The sequence below is a fragment of the Euprymna scolopes genome, chromosome 29 (genome assembly GCF_053919585.1).
Source record: "Euprymna scolopes isolate OS-2025 chromosome 29, ASM5391958v1, whole genome shotgun sequence".
NCBI lineage: Eukaryota > Metazoa > Mollusca > Cephalopoda > Sepiida > Sepiolidae > Euprymna > Euprymna scolopes.
The window spans coordinates 74,443,841-74,462,101 of NC_136510.1; the positions used below are offsets into that span (position 1 = coordinate 74,443,841).

Sequence of the window (18,261 nt, forward strand, 5' to 3'; positions counted from 1 at the left end):
TTAAATGATTTAAAAGCAATTAATGTGATAATGTTAGCATTACAAGATTGATCACACAAGTTTGAATTATAGTGAACTAACCCCCCCTCCTCCTCAAGATGATGACATGAAAGTCCTTTTTTGCTTACTCATGAAATTTGATTTTCTAAGTTAAAAATAAAACCTGATTAATTTATGTGATTTTTGGAATTTGACATCTTTGTTCTGTGATAAATATGTACATCAAATATTTTTCTGTATTTTTTTTTCTTTTTTAATTAAGTTGAACTCTAAGAACCAAATCCGTTGTATTCATTAAACTGGGAATTTGCATCATTTTTTTTTTTTCCTTTCTTCATAAATTTATTAAATTAGATTCAATTTCTCCTTATTAATCTGAAAAGCAAACGGAAATTATTCAGCCAAACAAAAACAAAACATTTGAATAAAAGAAAAACAGACAAAATAATTCAGATGAATATCTGCCAAGTATAAATATTTTCCTTGGGTGAAATGAACTTGGCAGGTTTTAATTTATTTCTTTTATTTTGTGTGTGTGTGTGTGTATGTGTGTGTCTTGCCCATATAAGACTTCTAGGGAGGGGTGTGTTTTATATAGACAAGGCAGGAAGGTGACAACCAGTGGGTCTTCGGAGGCTGGTCTTCACACTGATCGTTAACAAATTCAGATCAGAGCTGCCGAAATTGATCACAAAATTAAAAAAAAGAAAAAAAAAAAAAGATTAAAAGAAATTTGATGAAGGGGGTAGGGGTGATGCAGCCCCAGTCTGCATCACACTTAAAGATTAAAAAAAAGATGAAAAGAGATTCCCTTCCCCGCAACAAAGGTTCTATAGCAGGGAATGAGGATAGGAGGGTTGGGATTATTCTTATTTCTTGATGTCTGACACTATGTCTAAAACCAGATCCAAAAATTAAGGAGTTACTTCAGAAAACAAAAACGTGAACACAACTTGGCTTAAGTGAAAGGGGGTGGGGGTGAGAAAAAAAAAATAAAAAAGATAGGAAGCAAATTTCGGTTCTTATTTAGAATTACACTTAATTAAAAAAGAAAAATACAGAAAAATCTTTGATATACATACTCATCATGGAGCAAAGATGTCATATTCCAAAAACCATAAGTAGTTTAATTTTTTTTTGAACTAAGAAAATCAAATTTTACAACTTTTAGTGATTAATAATTTTTGGCAACCATATCATGGTCCATAAATCTCAGTGGTTGAATTGAATTGTCCGCCCTTGAATTAAAAAAACAAACAAAAAAAAACATGACTGACAGTTCTACTGTCCCACTGGTTATAAATTTTGATTAAAAAAAAAATCAAGCACCTGATCAATTTAGGTGATTTTTAGAATATGACATCTTTGTTCCAAAACGAGTATGTACATTATAAAAATTTGTCTATATTTTTATTAAGTCAAATGCTAAATAACAACTCAAGTTTTAAGTTAGAAGAAGAAAAAAACCAAATGATTTAGTAGGGGCTAAGGGATAACGGAATCAGAAATTTGGTGATTGTTATTGCACAAAACCAGCCTTGATTTTGATCTGACCAAAAACAGAGACAAACCCAAACAGAAAAGTCTCCACCCTAAAATAAAAAAAACAAAAACGAACAAAAATTTAAGTACTTAACTTTAATAAACATTAAACATAGAATTATTCGTTAAAATAACTTATTTAAACTATAGAAAAGGATCTGGTTTTAGAAATATCAGATGTGTTGTGTATGCGTACAGTTTTGAAATAACCCAAAAATTTTTTTTTTTTTTTTTTTTTTAAACAATTTTGGGTGGAGTGTCTGATGGAATATCTGGTTATGCTGCCTTCTCGTCTCTCCTCTTCCTCCAAAAGAAATTTTAAAAAGAAAAGAAAATGTCTGCCTTCTCAGAGGATAAACTCTTTGTCGAAATGGTGGGGTGGGTGAGGGATGATGATAGGATGGGTTTCTGGCATCTGATTTTGAAAAGACATTCTTTTGCGTGTGTGTATACATGTAAATTCCAGGTGTAGTTTTGTTCGTACAAGTTGGTTAAACAATCCCATGAATGTTATTGTTTATATAATAGTGCTCAACAAAAAAGTAGAGCAATATATATAATGATATATAGATGGCATATTAAATGAAAATTTTTAATAGTTTTTATATGAAGCATAAAAACTTAAATTTGTTTTTTGTTTTTCTAGCAATTATTTGATATTTCAGCACTTGTACAGCTTAATCAAGACAAAAAAAAAAAAAATGAAAATACCGGAAAAAGGTTATATTGTACGTATCTGTTTTGAACTGAAGATCTGAAAAAAAAAAAAAAAAAAAAAAAATTCACTTAATTTGATAGAGTAGGGTTTTTTTTTTTTACAGCGGAAAAACACGTTTTTATGACAGCACATTGAAGGTAGATATTTTAAAATTTTTGTTTGGATTTTTAGAACACGACACTGGGAGATAACTCAATTTAAAGTGCCAACACTCCCTCCCCATCTTTAATACTAGCTTTTCTTCCTAAAAATCCAAGCTCTTGGCTCGGTACATAAATTGTTTTTCCCCTGTAAAAAAAAAACCTACTTGATGAAATTAAGTGACCCCCCCCCCCGGGGAGAACTTCATTCCATAACTGATACGTACAGTTTAAACTTTTTTCAATATTTTCATTTTTTTAATGTCTTGATTAAACCGTACAAGTACTGATATTTCTATATTTCTAATGGCCTGCATTATTCACTGAAGTGAAGGCATGGGTTTACAAGTAAAACCACCATGCAATATCAGCAAATGCATATCACCATTTCCTGATGAACACCAGAAATTCAAAATAGTGAATAAAATACACCATTTTTATGCTCCAACTACCAACCATACATCATTAAGAATACTTTAATAAGCATATAAAGAACATCATACTATCTCTGTATACATATTTATACATATAAACATATCTTGCCACACGTATGCAGACGGGTTTTGTCTGAAGCTAAAAATGGTTGTATCTCAATAAGCTATAACTCATTGATGAGATTTTGCCATTTTGGGCTCAAGTCAAAACATGTTTGCACAACATACTTGCCTACAAGATATGTTCGTATGAATAAAAATTTACACCACAAATGTAGTGTAGTCTGGCCGCATCCGTTCTGTCGAGCATATTTCGTTGAATATGATAGAAATTCTGCATGTTAGATCTATCGACCATGCTTTCTAGAATTTGCAAATCGGAGCAAGGTAAATAACATTTTTTATTCCAAAAGTGATGCTGCTGTGTAGGAGTTTGTTTCTTGTAAATTTCAGACAACATCTTAGATTATTTTTCTGTTTCAAATGTTAAACTGATTTGCGAAACTAAAAGCTTTTGGAGAAAACGTGATGCTTACTAAATTTCTAGCAAACAGATCTAACATTCACAAAATGCCTATCTTATTTGTTCATGGGTGGGGGAACTGGCCAATCTGTTTCCAGCTACACTCTGGGTGTGAGGATGTGTGGGCGGGTAGCCAGAGATAAGGGGAAGAAGATGCAAAGCCCCATCCCTCATCTTTTGTTCAAGTAAAGAGGCGTTGGATGATAGAGAAAGGGGCTTCAAGCATTGGATAAATTTACTCATTTACGCTACCAAATACCATCCGACTTCAAAGATTAGGCTTTCACAGAAATAATGTCACAAGAGACTAGTTTAAAAATCATACAAAAACAATGAAATTTGAGATGCTTAAGAAAGAAATTAGATGACTGGACATTTAAGAAAGGTGTTCAGAGTTAAAAAAAAAAAAAAAAAAAAAAAAAAAAAAAAAAAAAGACCAAAATGCTCAATCACCAAAGTAAAAAGTCCAACATTTATTTAAATAGGTACATGCAAAAGGTTTAAAAAGAAACCCGAGATATCATAACCATACTATTTCCAGATTCAAACGAATCCAAGCAGGTTCATACAACTAATCTTTTAAAGTTGCAAAATATGTTTGAATAATTCATAGCAGAAACATAGTTTAATTTGGTCACATTTTTTTCAAATATATTTCATTAAACATGATAGAAATTATAGTATTAGACCTGTTGACCATTCTTTCGAAAATTTCAAGTCTTTCTTGTGCATCTAAAATTTGGCCCAATTTTCAGCCTTCAACATTAAATATTACCTGTATGTACCTGCTTTGCTTTCTTACAACTATGAAACCTCGAGTTTACATCTAAACCTTTGTATATACACACACATACATATATAAGTGGTGACTTCAGGATAAGGTTAGAAAAAAAAAAAAAAAATAGGAAGAAGAAAACCATTGTTTTGAGAGAAGAGATGGGGGAGAAAAAAAAATAGAAAAGGACCCTCCTCCCTACAAAAAATGATGTCCCAATAACAGACCAAGCTTCCAACTGAATAGACACCAAACTTTAGAATTTACTTATATAATGCATGTGGGGGAGGGAGAAAGGCTAAGGGTGTTGGTGAAGTAATGGAAAGTGAGACAAGAAACAAAAAAATCGTAATCTCATAAAAAGGAGCAAGAAAGATTGACTGAATCTGATTAAAATTCCACAATTTAATGAAAAAGAAATTGTAATAAAACTGTTCACAGAATGATCACAGTTGTTTCCTTCTTCAATAATAATAATGAAATATTTGCTGCCATTTCATAATTGATTGATGAAAGTGAGATTCCTGTGAGCAACTCTTTGGCAGTTTAGAACATAAGGTGAGGGGGAGGAAAAAGAGAAAGGACTAGATTGAGAGGGGAATGCAATGAACCCGAATAAAACTAGTTCTTCCACCAGGAAAAAAAAAGAAGCCCCACCGAATGTAGGAGTTCTATGGATTGCAGATATGGCCATCCCTATAACAGACCAAGAGATGCAAAATTTAGTCTCTTCTAACTGGAAAAAAGTTTTATAATCAATCAACAAATATATTTTTAGCTGCTAACACTCTGCTGTCATTGTTCTGAGAAAATTTCATTTGGCCATGATGGAGTACAAATTTTCTTAAAATAATTTTTGTTGCTTATTTAGAATTACACTTATTAAAATAAAAAAATAAAAAATAGACAAATCTTTATGATGTAAGTACTCGTCATGGAACAAAGATTTCATATTCCAAAAATCATAAATTGATCAAGTAGTTGGCTGATAATTTGACTAAAATTTCCGAACTGTGCTATTTTATTCACTAAAGTTGTAAAATTTGATTTCTTTTGAATAAAAAAACAAAAAAAACCCTACTTAATTTACGTGATTTTTTTTAATATAACATTTTCATTCCATGATGAGTATATGCATAAGATTTTCTTTTTAATTTTTTTTTTTTAAATGCAATTCTGAATAAGCACCTATTTTTTTTAAATCCCACTTAAATAATCATTCATTGAAATATGCATTTGCCTTTGTTTATTCAAAGTTATGTCTTTTTATAGGAACTTGTTAATAATAGTTAAATTTATTAATAAGTTCATTGCGATTCTTATTTGGTATGTAAAACATAAAAAAAAAAAAAAAAAAAAAAAAAAAAAATCAAACTAATCTCGCAGTAGAGTTTTCAGTTTTAAACTGCTAGATCACTTATGTAAGAAAATTCCCATTGGCGCCAATAAAAGATGCCAGTTGTATGATCCACTGACTTGTTATAACGATGGTCATAGTTACAGAGCCTTCAACAGATTGCTAAACAGGATAAGGTGGAGGTTATTCTGTTGATAATACAATGATATGGGGGTGGGGGACAGGAATGGATGGATTGACAAGAAAACAAATACTGATTCTTAAAAAAAAAGAAGTTAATTCAAATTGCAAGTTTTTTTGTTTTTTGTTTTACAAATTACAACACTACAAACGAAACAAACAAACAAAAAAAATATAGAAAAAGTTAACACTTCGTGAACAAGCGCAGTTTGAGATCCATTTGTTCACTAAACACAAAAAAGTGAGAAAGTGAATTTTCCTTTAAACAAAACGAGGCTGACAATAGTAGCAGCAGATTGAGTCAAAACTGCCAAGGATGCATGGGGTTAAAAAAAAAAAAAAAAAAAAAAAAAAAAAAGACAATGGAGAAAGAAAAAGATATTGGCCTGGATAAGTGACATTCTGTGAACAGATTCTAGTGACAATTATTTTTGTAAAAAGAACCAAAAAAAAAAAATCCCCCCCCAAAACTTGAAGCCAGTTGGTAAAGGGTTGTGTGTAAGTATAATGTATGTATATGCATAAGGATGTGCGTGTGCATTTTAATTCTCTATTGTTGCCATGGTCTTACTAATATAGACACCATTTGATCCTAACGATATTGGAAGTGGAGGGAGAGGAATATCAACTACCCACCTTTCCTCAACAAATGGATTAAACCAATGAAATTAAAAAATTAGGAAGAAACAAAGGATTTTTCACACATTCTCATTGCCAACATATCAGCTTTTAAAGAGACAGAAAGAAATAAGTGATATGGGATAAGGGTCAAAGGAGATGCAAGTTAGGGTGAGTGGGTTGATCACAAACTTGGAATATTCCCACAATGGCTTTCCGGACGGATGCCCAACAGACATTTCACCAACAAACATTTGGACAAATATTTTTTTTTTCTACCTCGAGAACAAGACTTTTCTATCAAGATCAGAGAAAATATTTAAAAAATGTAAGAAGTCCAGATTGAGAGAGAGAGAGAGAAAAAAAGCTTCTTTATCTAAATACATTTTATTCCATCTTTGGCCTTTTTTTTTTAGGACTAATCTCATAATTAATCATATTTCAACATCTGTATTTTTCAGAAATATTTATATAATTAGTTATAAAGATTGAAAAGTATTTTGAATATTACACCTACTGCCTGACGTATTGGCAACACTGATGTTTCAGTTTTTCAGTAAACTATGAAAATCTTGAGTAGAAGGACAATTTCATCTATCATTCTATCAACAATTTATGTTTGTTTGTTAAGTCTTTACTAACAACCGACATTTTTTTGGTATAAATGAATGTTCCAACCATCCTATAAAGTCAATTAAATCTTTCAAAGTTATTTTAGTATCAAATAATATTGTATTTACAAAATACTTTTTTGTCAATTAAGTTTTGATATCAAGGAGTTAAACTTAAAACAAAAAGATCTAGCTGTATAACTATGCAGTTTGATAAGCAACTTTTTTCTTTATAGTTAAATTTCATGATTATGTTATTTTTTGATCATTAAACTGCTAATTTCACTGAGCTTCAGGAGGGTAGAAAGTGAATCTTGAGCTTACTTTTGGCAACCTTATAACTGTTGCTTCCCTTATTTTGTCCTTTAGTCCTCACATTCCATTAGCAACAAAGGGGGAAGAATTGCTGTTTCTGGGTCGAAATCTATATCTCAAACATTTCTTATTGGCTAGTTTTTAACCATGAAGTATTTTTTTTTTTAGCTCGTAAAGTTGTGTGGATCAATTTAAAGAAAAAAAAAAAAATAAATAAATAATTAAAGGTAATTTTTTTTTTAATGTTTACTAATGATAGTTGCACAGGTATCAAATATGTTGAACAAATTATTTGTAAAAAGGAAAAAATTCAAATTAGAATCATATAAAAAAATTGATTTAATATGTAACCTGTATCTCTTAGAAATAGTTGAAAAGCAAATATTGGATAATTCACTTCTGGTTTTAAATTTGAAAGATTCCAAAAATAATTTTAATATTTAAACATTTTTTTTTTTTTTTAAATACATTCTTCAGAGATATTCTTTTCTGAAAAAATTATCTTAAAAAAAATTGTTTCTTTATGTTTTAATATATTTCAATTATTTTATCGACTTAACAGATAATTACACTCCATGAATAGAAGGAAAATTCCTTTGGTGTTTTTAGATTCTGTAAAATATTTAATAGTCATTGAAACTTATTTGAATGCTCTGTTATATTGATTTCTATAGCAAACGCACATAACAAATGTCCACTAGACACTGTACTTGAGTGTCTAAGATTTCTCCGTACAGAGGTTTGTTAAGACAACCTTGAATGAGGATACTTTTCCCTAGATATAAGCGCAAGCGCTAACCACATATTCAAAATCACAGTATTCACAGGCTAAATAAGATCTCCCCAGTATGGCTAACCACATTATCTTTTACAAGAAATTGTGCAGCTTCTCCAAGTGATGTTGCCTCAAGTAGAAACATGAACCCCGGGATACAATGAACCTGGGATACGTTTTTTTTTCAGGTTACGATATGGAACAATGTTTTTCCAGCCCCTAGTTATGGTACTTGACCCGCCTTACGGTGTTATTTATAATGTTATTTGCTTATATACATGTATATTATATACTGTACTGTATTTTGCTACGAATTTTTAATATGTACTATGTAAAAATTTTGCTCAGACCCCGTTGTATCACGATTTCACCTTACGATCCCAATTCCGGAATGGATTAATGCTGTGTTCCGAGGTTCTCCTGTATCTTTTATAGAGTGCAAGTGTAAGCCCCAGGTAGAGGGCATCTTGATTTCTGGAAACTTCGACTTGAAGGAAAATGAAACAGAAATTTCTAGAATTAATGGCTATAAATTTTGAGGAGTCATGAAATAATTATTAGCCACAGATCAAAATGAATTATTTGCAAAGAAACAGAAATACATTGGTCCATTTAATTTTATAATTATTTTTAAAACGAACATTTTTGATAAATATCGTGTAAGTCATATAAAGGCAGAAAACACAGTCTTCATTAATAAAGATGATATTCTTTTGTTATTTATTTTATAAAACTATTAAAAACAAAAAATTTTTTTTAAAGATATGTCCATTCGGCCAGATATTCAATATTTAGTGAAATGTCTGTTTAACCACACCTACAACATGCCTAGCCTATTTCTAAATGCTAATATGAACGAGAATTTTTCTCTTATGATCAGGTCCTTTAAAAAAAAAAAAAAAAAAAAAAATTACTAAAAAGACACCAGACAGGCTATTTTCTTTTCCAGTTTAATTTCTTTACAAAACGAGAACGTAAAGCTTGTGATAGAAGAAGGAACTTCCTGAATGGTGGACGGACAACATATGTCACCTCACTGATATGTAACAATTATGGACATGAGGAAAAAAAGAAAACTGAGGCAGGAAGAAGAAATGTTTAAGAGCTTATTATTATTAATGGTTTGGTACAGGAGAATTGATAAACAGCTACTAAAGTCAAAACGTGCAGAGAGAAGAAATTAAAAACAAACAGTTAATTGATGGCTCTTCCCTAGAGAAACATTTCTGGGTCTCTAATAGAGGATAGCATACATTAATACTTATTTTAACACATTTTGTGTTTCATCCCAGTCCCCCCAAAATCCTCCCAAGTCCCAATTGCCCCCCCCCTCCTCCCCATTTTTAGATTGTACTGAAAACAAGATAGAGACACATACATACACAGATAGAGATTGTAGAGAGAGAAAGAGAGACCCAAGTTTTTCTAGATTTAAGAGATTTGATAAAAACCCAAAAATCGTGAAACTTTCGTTTGTCCTAAAATGTTTGCAATATAAAAAACAAAAACAAAACAAAGACATTAATGACTTAAAAATCTATTTCCATTATTTAATTTATCCTTCATTATTTGTTTCTACGAGGAGTGTTTACGGTTTTATTAGTTGTGATATTACATGAGGAGGGACAGAACTATAATGAAGTTTATAGCAATCCCAGCTTGAAGATAGAAAAAGAATTAACAGAACATGGTAATACGGGTCTAAATATTTGAGATGAGGATTGATAATTTGAATATTTGAACTACTGTTTTCATTTTGGATGAGATTCTCATGTTTCAGCTGATGTAACTGCCGATCTCCGAATGGGTTGCATCAAACTCTGGAATCTGTGTGGAATTTTGAACAGAATTATTTAATCCATTGGGGGGTGGGGGGAGAGTGGCTTGTTCTTGTTCCATCACCCACGACTGGGTAGAAGTCTTAAACCTGCAAGTATACGTGGCACAATAGATATAAGTGCTAAATAATAATCGATACAAAGTTTTCTAGCAGTTGAAAGTTCAATCCTCCATACAGACAATACTAAGAATACAATCACAAATTACTTAAGACCTCTACCTGGTCAGGGCTGACAGAACATCAAGTTATTCTCATAGATAAAATTAAGGGTTCTGTTTGAAATTCTGTACAGATTCTCCGAGTTTGATAAAAGGCACCTGAAGGTCAGAGGCTATATCATCTGAAACCCGAGAACCAAAACAACAATAGTCTAAATAATTCAAATATCACAAAAAGCACAAAGTAACTTAGTTTCTTGTGTTCGCCATGTACTGTTTATTCTATTTCTATTATTTTCACACAAGTAAAAAGAAAAACCTTAAATTTTTTATATAAAAATCTAACAAAAAAAAACTTTTTTTTTTTTTTTTTTTTTTTTTATAAATCAGGCAAAACTTTAAGGATCCAGTATAATTGCTTACAACTATATCCCTCCCCACTCCACGTATGGGTAAAAGGGGGTGGGTGACAAAATAGGGATAATAGAAAACCGGGCAACAATAGGAAGAAACAAACACACACACACTTGCATGGAAAGAGAGAGAGGGGAGAAAAAAAAAAAAAAAAAAGAATTAACGAAAAAAAAAAACATGTCATGTTATAATGAATGTTAATTTGTGATAGAAATTCATGAAAAATGGAAGAGTTCGATAGCGGCTTTTGCTGCCTGCACATAGATGAAGATGAATGGTGTTGGTGGTGGTGGTGGTGGTGAGGGGGCGATGGTGGGCGAGGCACTATCTCACTTTCAGGTGGAGGTTGTTGTTATTGTTGTTGTTATTGTTGGTAGTGGCGGCAGTGTTGTTGACAGCACAGCCTCGCCCGTTGTGTATGGGGGAGAACATTTCCAGCTCAACAAATAATGAGAAATGATCAGATGGGATGTGAGGATGAGGACAGCCAGCAACCTTGTTCTCGCGAAACCACTCTTCATCAAGCGGCCCAAGGAGACAGAGGAGATTCATATGTTCCCGGGAATAGAAGATATAGTCAATGACACCTTTAAAGTCATAGCTGAAATGAACAAGAAAAACAAAAAAAAAAAAAAATTAACAGAGTGGCATAGGTAACAAAAGGAAATATGAAGTGTCTAAATAATAATAATCTGCTTAAGCAATGTCATGTTTGGGCATACATTTTCACCAGTCGACACTTTAAAAGCTAGAATCACCAAAGATACAAAAAAGATTAATGCATACGTAAAATATGCCAGTATCCCTAATCATACCCTATTCCCAAAAGAATCTTGGATATGGATATAGATACACACACACACACTGGTAGCCAAATTAAATATTGAAATGCTTTGGTTCTATGGGACGAAACTACGGGAAAATTTACAGGCTTTTTGAAGATTATAATTTTATTCTATGGTCTATTGGTAAAAAAGAACCTATATTTTTAAACAAATAAAATATGCCCAAATTTAACTACATTTACATATATAGTGTTCTGACAGGCCTGCTTTAGTTTTGCCACTTAGAGATGAATTTTGTTTAAGGGTTTTTTTTTTTTGCTTGGTTGTCTCTCCTGTGGCATTGCCAGGCCACTAATATATGTAAAAAGAAGTTTAAATTTGCTTTCATTAACAGTTTATAACCCCCTCCCCTGCTCATCACTCCCTAAAGTGACCTTTCATATGTATCCACTTAGAATATATTAGTTTATTTGGCGAGTTCACAATTTCTACATCTTGTAACTTGATTAATACTTGTTAGGTTACTTATGTCTTATTTTTTAAAAACTTATTGTTTGTTTGTTTGTTCAGTTTATTGGCCTATCAACAGCTGCTTAAAAACTTATAATTAAATTAAAGAGTTGGGCAGAAGAGAACTTCATAAGTAAGCCCCCCCCCTCTCTACTAACATGTATTTTTTTGCATTTGAAAAGGCGCAATCTCCCATTTAAAAATTAAAATATTTCAGATTTGCATTAAAAATTGGTTTAGTTGGCATTAAAAATTGGATCCATACAAACACAAATGAAGCCAGATTCCCCGAATTTTAATTTCTTCAAAAAGCTCCTTAAGCTTAAAATATCAAACATTTTCTAGAATAAAAATCATGTAATGGATTTAGATCAAACCTAATGTTTAGTTTCTAATCTTCATAAGGGGACATGAAAAGGGTGCGCAATTTCTTTGTGTAGAATTAATTTCATTTGTGCTGGGAATGGTATAATTCTAGTATTATATATAACAAACAAATGACAAAAGTCCATATTCTAAGTTTCATGATGTTGACCATCTTACAATTTATTCCTTTCAATTTTGTTGACATTTACAATTCTTGACAGTAACTGTTTCGTAGCGCAAAATCATTAAATTATTATATCAATCAATGAATCTATTCTGTCTTTAACTTATCAAAATAAATAGCAACTATCAATGCATTAAATAAAATGCACTTGGGCATGATTACAAAATCTGAAAGTTAGAAGTTTGAGTTATCTTCTATTTTATCTTTTATTACATTTTGAATTTTCAATTAAAGTCATTAAAATTTAAATTTCCATATTAATAAATTGATTAATTTTGATATACACTACTAAAAAAATATTCTGTTTAGGATTTTATTAATTTATTATTTATAATTAATCTATATATATATTTACTTAGATAATATCAGTAATTATAATATATATAACATATCTCTATGTATTTATTTAATTTTATACGAAACTAATTACACAATATTTTATTTCCGGTTATACCAATTGTTGATTTATATCTAAATTTTATAATTTATATAATTCAGTTATATTACTATTTTAATTAAATTTATTGTTACATAAAATGTTCTTATATTTTTATTTAATTATTTTTCATTAACCGTATTTAATTTTAATATAAAATTTCCCATTGTAATATTTTAGCGTAATTTGTTTAAAAACAGTTAAAGGACGATAATTCACTTTTAAATTAAAAGGAGTTATTTCCCCTTTATCAAACCTTGTTATATTAAATGATTTCTTTTTATTATATTGATAAATATATTATTTATCTAGTTTTATTGTTATTCTAGTATATATTTATTAATCCAATTTATATTATAAATTAAATATTAACATTCTAAATATTTCAGCATAAATTAATCTGGATTTATGAGTTTTATTTATCAATAATATAAGTTAAATTATAATATTCAAATCAACGATTAGATAGTATGTCTATTAGTTACTTTCCATAATTATATTTCATCTACTATTGAATTCAAATATATCCCAATTTTTATTATTTTTAATTGTATCCTAATATATTGAAATTAGACTACATAATTTATTTTATATTTTATCCGTAAATTCTAAAGTAATAAATTATTTGATATCCTTTAAGCTATTCTTTTGTATGAATATTATTTATGATTATTAGCGACATATATTTGACTTCACTATCATCTATTCATTAATTTGTATATTTTGTTCAATTTGATTTTAATTTGAGTTATATATTTATAAACTTATCAGCTTAATATTTAATTTTACTTAATTACTATTTTATTTTTTATTTGTCTATTTATTTTAATTATTTTTAAAGTTTTACAAATTAACTTTTCATCTGTAATTGTTTTATTCAAATATTATTCAATCAAGTATTAATAATCATTTCCAAAACTAGTCAAATTATTTAGTACAATTTAAAATTTTTTTTATTTAACTTAAATAAATCCTATTTCCACTTGTATTTTAATATAAACTAATATTTAAAATGTTTAAATATTGCAATTAGACTAACATTTAGAATATTTAAAACTCCACATCCTCAATTCCGTATATTAATTTGATAGTTTAATATATTTTAACCTATAATTCCAAAATAAAATTATTAGAATCTAATTGATGTAAAAATAAAAAAAATAAAATTTATAATACCTATTTCATGTTCAAATTTATTCCATATATCTGATTATAACTAATGTTTTTATATCTATTTTTCTACTATCCCATTTGGTTTATTTGGGTCAATGCACCAATCATATAATACTTCATTTCAACTAATGAAATGAGTTTTTAAATCAACACTTGAGAATTGTTATATGCTCTGTAATTACATTGAGCTCCATAAATTAAGGATTAGTATGAAAAAAAAGGTGAAATATAATTGAAAAATTCATATTTCCATAGAAGTATATACATATATAAAAGCACCAGATTTTACTTACGTATAATTAGTGAAGGGCATGGTATCCCCCTCATAAGCTCTACCCAGGCGAAAGTTGTGGGCCAGGACATCTTTGCTTTCAGCAGTACTGATTTTACGCAAGGACGAGCGGTAACCATACTCCTTGAAGTCCGGATGGTCAGCAGCTACTTTTCCAGTACTCAAGTACTCCACAACTCCTACAAAAAAAAAAAAAAAAAAAAAAAAAAAATTTAATATTAGTTTTTCAGAAAAAAGTTAAATTAGCCTAATCAAAAAAAAAAAAAAATTTTTTTTCATGTTGAATAGGATTTTGAACGTTAATATTTACTTATGGTATTGTTTAATCATTGGAATATTAATTGAAACAAATAATTTTAAAACTATAATTTTCTTAATATAATCTTCATAAAATTATGGAATAAAAATACTCCCAAACATTCAACTTGTTAATGAATGGAGAATTTGCTGCTAATTTAAAAGTCAGAAATGATTTTCTATTCGCCAATTTACGAATCCAAATAATACCAATATATACATTTTTTTTTTTTTTTTTTTTTTAAAATTAATATATAGATAATTTAACAGAAATGAAACAGATAGAAAACGGTTAAAACATTTTGATCAGACATAAATGAAATCTTGGCAACATTTCAATTACTAACAAAATCAAAGTGTTGTCAATAAGTAATCTTTTCCAAAAATAAGCACACTACATACAACAAATGCAAAAAAAAAAAAAAAAAAAGAAAAAAAAAAGTGACTGTGACAATTCACACACCCAAATTGAACATTGCTATTTCAAGGCAAAGTGTGTGTGTGTGTATAATGCAAAAACTTGACAGAGGCGATGAAACCGGAATCGTTTTAAACCTCGATCCTTCGGACGATAAATATCGAAAAATTGGCCCAAAACCTTAATTCCTTCACTCTAAATTCAGTTGTTTTGTACAAGAAAGGGTCGATTTTTGCGTCGCCATTTTATCAAGTCATCGTTCCCTTTTCAATTGACTACGGTTAATTCCGACGCTCATGATTTCTGGTTGCGCCATGGAGACATCAACTAAGGCGTCAGGGTTTTTTATTTTTTCCTCCTTTGCGTTACAGGTTTGAGTCTGCCTGTCTATAACCTTTTATTTTTTATTTTTTTAACACCTCTGCCTACTGTTGTTTTGATTTCCCCACGCCCCGCTACTAACACTTCCGGTTCCTTACTACACCCCACCTACACACACCCAGGGATCCCCCCCCCCTACTATTTTTCCCTGCACCCTCCACCTGGAGGTCCTTACTACACCAACTAAACACCCGGACAACCCCGCTAGTTTGGCCTTAAAAAAATCAGCAACAGGCAGCCATTTGAGGATATTTATCATAGTGTTACAAGGATGTGAGTAGCTAACGCTAAAAACGCTGAACTTGAGATGAATTTTTCAGTTTTATGGAAAGAAGGGGCAGATACCAAAAACAAGTCACCTAATACCTCTATCCCCATCATGAATCATTTTAAAGTCTAATTTTTCACAACATTAATATTTTCGAAGGGAAAAGGAAATCAAGATAGAAATATAGAAAAAAAGAAAGATAAAGTGAGAGAGAGAGAGAGAAAAAAGAAAGAAAAGAAAATCCAGCCAAATAATGGTGAAAAATAAAGAGCGGTTTGGCAGAAAAAAAAAAAAAAAAAAAAAAAAAAAGGGGGGGTGAGGACCGACATCCCTGAGAGTTAGCTTGTGTTCGATAATGTGCATGGACTTCCACCAGCAAGAAGAGACACTTACCCGAATTTGGCAGTGAATTGAGATCTCCACACAGGAGTAAGGGAATGGAATTACTATCAGCTGCAGGAATGGACTGTCCATAGCTGAGGCAGGCTTCCTCAATGATATGCTTCAGTTCCCACATCAACATCATTGTTTGGATTAATTTGACATCGGAGTATTCAGGATCCCAGTGAATGTGTGCTGTTGCCACCAGGACTGGTTGTCCGCAGTGTCGCTCAGAAGACCGACCTAAGATTAAAAAAAAAAAAAAAAAAAAAAAAAAAAAAATTATGTGTGTGTTTATATCTTTTCTCTATTTCTTATTTGCGGACATGTAGGAATATAAAATATTTGTGAAAATTCAGATATTTATGATTTTTATGAAATTGTAAATATAATATTTCCTAAATTTCAGTTTCTTAGAGTATTTTGAAGCATCGTTAGGATTATAATTTAGTCACAACTCAAATATAAATATGAAGTATTCTGGATTTGAATTAAATTTGATCCATAATTAATATAAATTAAAGATTTTCTTAATTTTAACTTCTTCGCACCTTTAAGTTTTAGTCTACAATTTTAGAAATTCATCAAGAAATAAAATCATTTCATGGATTTTAGTTTAAATTGGAATAAAGATTCCAAGTATAAGGCTTAGGAGCACATTAATTTTCATTTTAATATTTCTATCGTAACACAAAAGCGATGCAAAACTGTTCTGTGAATTAAAAATTAGATAAGACGAGTAAACTGGTTTCATAGTTAAAAGAATTCTGGTTTTGAAAAGAGGAATCCTTTGGTGTATTGGTTTGGTTGTTTTCTGCCGTATCTATCATCTTTGCTTGTGTACATTATGTGTATTGCAATTGCAGATTTTTTTTTTTTTTTTTTTTTAGGGAGGAGACACCTGAATGAATTTAAAATCTTCCCAGAAAGGGTATTCTGCTAATAGATTTCTATAAATCTAGAAGAATACCCCTCCCAGGACAGGTAAAATTCCCTGAACAGTTTTGCAATACATAGAGATAAAAATGATGGGTATTTGTAAGAGAATTTCAGGTCTTATATCGAGTCAGTTCCCATGACTATTAATGGAAAATCCCAAACCAGTCCTGTGATTTTTTTTGAAGCAGTTTACAGTTGAAAGCCACCTTTTCTTTCATTCATTTTTTTTTTTTTTTTAATAGTTTTTTGAGGGGCTCTATGAAAAAAAAAATAAAATAAATAAATAACCTAATACTTTGCATGCTTAATGTCATCTGCTTTTTTATGTTTTATGCTTTGGTTATTCCCATGCTGACTGTATTCTCCATCAATATTTGGAATGCCATAGGAACTTAAATCCTTTGAATATCCATTTCTTTTACAATTTAAACTTTTACATTCAAAACAATATTTTTAATTGTAAAAAATTCGCAACTTTTTACAACCCTGATTCCATACTTGCATGAATCTGGATTCATCCATAAAACATTAAATAAATTCAAATAATTGTTTTAAAAAGAAAATCTATTTTTCTGTACTCACTATCATAAGCGCCTTCTTTGGTTTCAAGTAGAGCAGCCAAACCAATATTATCTTTTGTCATTACTCGATTGAGCATGTCATCGTTACCCTCTGCATTGGCCATCGCAAGCTGATTGAATTCTATTAAGTATTCTTTAACAAAACAAAATCTGTAAAAATAAAAATATAAAAAAAAAAACACTTGGAATTTATCTTCAGAAAAAAAAAAAAAATGATACATAAAATTACAGGTTTTAATTCTTTTAGAAGAATAAAGTTATATTTAACCATTTGAACCTTTACAGGCATGTTTATAAAAATCAGAGTTACTGATGGAGTTTTCAATTACCAGATTATTTGTTGCGTTTTATGGGCATATCAACCTTTATATAATTTTATGTTGAAATTACGATTGAGATTTGTATACAAATCGTTTGTATATTAATATGTAGGCAGACGATTCATAAGTAAATCATCCCTAAAAAGGAACGATTATATTTAACTGAGAGATGAAATCTTGACAGTTACTATTCTCACTCTTGGACAGGGTCTAAAAAATCTAATAGGTTCCACACTGTCAACTGAACTCCAACTTCTGTCCCATCAACACAATGTTGTATCCCTGTCTTTTTTAAAAGTATTTTAATGGAATGAGCTCTAATGAACTCATTGCACTTGTACCCCCACCCCTCAATGTACATACCCTGACAAACTCGCTTAGCAACAAAATCCCATCCCTTCACTGTAGAGGTCCCTAGATGCAGAACACCTACTCTAATAGCTTCTTCCTTCGGACTGCTAGATTTTTTCATTTCCTCATTGTTACCTGTACTGACACGCAGAAGTTTAAATATAATGTAAACCAACATC

General features: G+C 30.3%; 1 protein-coding gene across 4 annotated transcripts in view; it reads right to left on the minus strand.

The window, feature by feature from the left end:
* Positions 1–2,120: 2,120 nt before the first annotated feature.
* Positions 2,121–18,261, minus strand: part of LOC145252725 (CCR4-NOT transcription complex subunit 6-like) — a 268,803-nt gene continuing 252,662 nt past the window's right edge. For 3 of the 4 annotated variants that reach the window (XM_080112578.1, XM_080112577.1, XM_080112576.1), the window contains 4 exons: positions 17,413–17,561; positions 15,904–16,134; positions 14,148–14,325; positions 10,584–11,001 (listed from right to left, as the gene is read on the minus strand). In XM_080112578.1, the coding sequence (XP_079968704.1) occupies positions 10,725–11,001; positions 14,148–14,325; positions 15,904–16,134; positions 17,413–17,561 (835 nt within the window). In that variant the 3' untranslated portion in view covers positions 10,584–10,724. Of the gene's footprint in view, positions 2,297–10,583; positions 11,002–14,147; positions 14,326–15,903; positions 16,135–17,412; positions 17,562–18,261 lie in introns of those variants that run through there. The other variant, XM_080112579.1, reaches the window with a different exon arrangement.